At 25.8% G+C, this 2,604-nt stretch overlaps 1 protein-coding gene across 4 annotated transcripts; it reads right to left on the bottom strand.

Moving 5' to 3' along the window:
* Positions 1 to 254: 254 nt before the first annotated feature.
* On the bottom strand, positions 255 to 2,389 carry LOC100748541 (protein FAM162B). 4 transcript variants are annotated; one of them, XM_012389858.3, is made up of 4 exons: positions 2,250 to 2,389; positions 1,004 to 1,164; positions 824 to 917; positions 255 to 668 (listed from the first exon to the last, which is right to left on the bottom strand). In XM_012389858.3, the coding sequence occupies exons 2-4, from the start codon at positions 1,161 to 1,163 to the stop codon at positions 452 to 454; spliced, it is 471 nt and encodes a 156-aa protein (XP_012245281.1). In that variant the 5' UTR covers position 1,164; positions 2,250 to 2,389; the 3' UTR covers positions 255 to 451. The 4 variants fall into 4 exon arrangements, with proteins under 4 accessions (XP_012245281.1, XP_003492287.1, XP_033178670.1 ...); XM_003492239.4 differs by lacking the exon at positions 2,250 to 2,389 and adding an exon at positions 1,712 to 1,863; XM_033322779.1 differs by lacking the exon at positions 2,250 to 2,389 and adding an exon at positions 1,712 to 1,814 and having other exon boundaries at positions 1,004 to 1,179.
* Between the last annotated feature and the right edge of the window lie 215 nt (positions 2,390 to 2,604).

Genomic DNA, 2,604 nt, shown 5'->3' with positions numbered 1-2,604 from the left:
GTATATCTTTTTTTTTTATATTATTTACTAATAAATTAAATGTAGGATATATACATATGTTGGGTATAATAGAAAAACCTTGAGGCACCTTTACATTTATTTCTTTATTTATTATTATATCAGTGTTTATTATCAATGTTTATTATATTGAGTATTAGTTTAGCAACATTTTAAAACTAATCTCATTTATATCTGTTACAAAAATATATTTCTTGAATTATTAAAGTAATATGCAATAACTTAGAGATCTCAAATGATATTACAAAGCAGTATTTCATAGATCAATAAATTAATAATCATACAACAATTACTACAGCAAAATAGTAACAAAGAAAGAGGGCAAGTCTAAAAAAATATTTCAAACATAAATTTAAATACTACAAAAAAGATACTTTTTTTCATATATACATATATAACTAAGGTATATTTATTATTAAAGGTAGGTAAAACATTATTTTGCTTTTTCAGCATTTTCAGCTGCTTCTCTTCTACCTTTTTCTTTTACTTCCGTATACCATTTCATTCTTTCTGTTGCTATGTTTTTTCCAGCTGCAACATCTCTTTTTCCAATCATTACAGCTGAGAGACAGATAACTATTGCAAGAAACATCATAACAAAGCATATACGAATTCTTGCCTTAGTATGTGCATGATGGATACATTGATAACTAGTAAAGTAATCAAAACACAAAATATTTAATATATATAGTATTTAAGTAAGTGAAATTATTTCTTATATTGCATCAAGAAATGGAATTTATTTTTATCCTCTGGTACTTGTAATTCTTATTTTAATAGAAATTTGTATTTTCAACTAACTTACGAGACATAATCTGGAACTTGATCCAGACTAGGATACCGTTTGACCCAAACTAATATTCTTTTATCAAGATTAGATAGAGCAACCATAGGTGGTCCTAAAGTGCCACAATTTTTCATATATTTTGGACATATATTTTGGATAAAATTAAGAATATTAAAGTTAAAAATATGTATGATATACCTGTTACAAAATCAATTTGTTCCTTCTGACCTGTAGATTGCAACGTTTCAGTAGTTTTAGATTTCTCACTAACAGATTTATTTTCATTTCTTACAAAAGTCGAATGTAATTGCCTTATTCTTAATAATTTAAATTGCCTGATCAATCTTGTACAGAACATTCTACAACAATAAATACTATTTATAGTTTATTTATATTAAATATTACATCTTTAATTCATGAAATGATAACATATATTAATAAATTTAATTAATTAAATATAAATATAATAAAGTATAAACATTACAATGTGTAAATGCTAAAAGATACTATTCAAGTACTAATATAACATAATTATATTTTCCCATATTCTGTTAATTTAATTAAAAAAGAAATTGTTTACTGTATATTACGAAATTTATTAGGGATCCAGAAAATCAAGAATACTTCAAAATATGTTTTATAAATGTATTAAATACTGGTGCATCTTCTTTCACGTAATTTTTATAGGTTACATATCTATAAATAAATCGTATTTTAAAACAGACTAACTATATTTCAAAAATAACATATTGACCTTGCTTAATTATATTACAGAATTAATTAATTGAATATTTGTATCTTGTTATCTTATATCATTCTACGTAGCAATTAACTCAATTTATTCGTTTATGTAATATTTTAATTTACTGACTATCACAGTCCAGAAAAATTAATCACTTAACTTACTTTTAACGATTTATGTTCATGAGCTGACCAATCCTTTCTGTTAATCGCTTAGGTACTACTAACTTAAAGCACAATAGGAATATCATGGATATAGGAACACACACACATATATACGAACTTTTAAGATATGTATACATGCCGTATATGCATGTACTTTATACAAATAATTTTTATGTTTAAACTTTTAATCAGAATTAACAAAAACATATTCGAAACGTTTATTATATATTATTTATGGAAAGGTGTAATGATTTGGTAAATAAAGGAAAATAGAAAATAGTTGTTCCCCATATCAAGATAAGTACACTTATAAATAATTTCATTCCTTTTTTAGTTAAATGGTTCGGAAAAAATAGGCTGTTCTTTACTTCAAGGGACCGGAAATTATTGATTATTTTATTTGCAATTTTGTAGTTTCCGATTCGTAGAATTCGGAAATGTAAGTTTTAAGTTGCGAAACTCAGTGGCCTAAAAGTTATGACTATGTAAAACAGGGCATTTTTAGGGTATTTTACAAGTTATTTTGATGCCACATTACCTCCATTCAATGAATGAAGTCCATGAAGTCACTGATTACACGTAAGTGGCTGTCACTTTGGCGGGTTAAGTCAAATACATTTTTATATGTTATATATATATATTTTGCATATTTGGTCTTTCACCCTGACTCAATGCCTCAAGGCCTGCAAATATTAGTTTTTCTAATGCGTTCGGAGTATTCATTTGTGCTTTTTTTTATCGCTACGTTTCTTTTCGTTTTATATTCTTCTTTATTGCTTTTTTGTGGCCTTTTCCATTTCATTTTTTATTTCTTTTCATTCCGTGAAGGTACATGGAACAATCAATCACAGTGTGGGATTTGTAAGTAAACCCGAGATTAGTTTTGGTTTAAG

This window comes from Bombus impatiens, unplaced genomic scaffold, assembly GCF_000188095.3.
Source record: "Bombus impatiens unplaced genomic scaffold, BIMP_2.2 scf_0665, whole genome shotgun sequence".
Lineage (NCBI taxonomy): Eukaryota > Metazoa > Arthropoda > Insecta > Hymenoptera > Apidae > Bombus > Bombus impatiens.
This window is presented reverse-complemented; position numbering and strand designations above follow the sequence as displayed.

Bases quoted from the DNA above. Each gene is read 5' to 3' on its own strand.
- LOC100748541 (XM_033322778.1), bottom strand. The intron at 918-1,003 runs GTATATCATACA...GTGGCACTTTAG, and splicing joins ACAAATTGATTTTGTAACAG to GACCACCTATGGTTGCTCTA. The intron at 669-823 runs GTAAGTTAGTTG...TTACTTTACTAG, and splicing joins CAAGTTCCAGATTATGTCTC to TTATCAATGTATCCATCATG.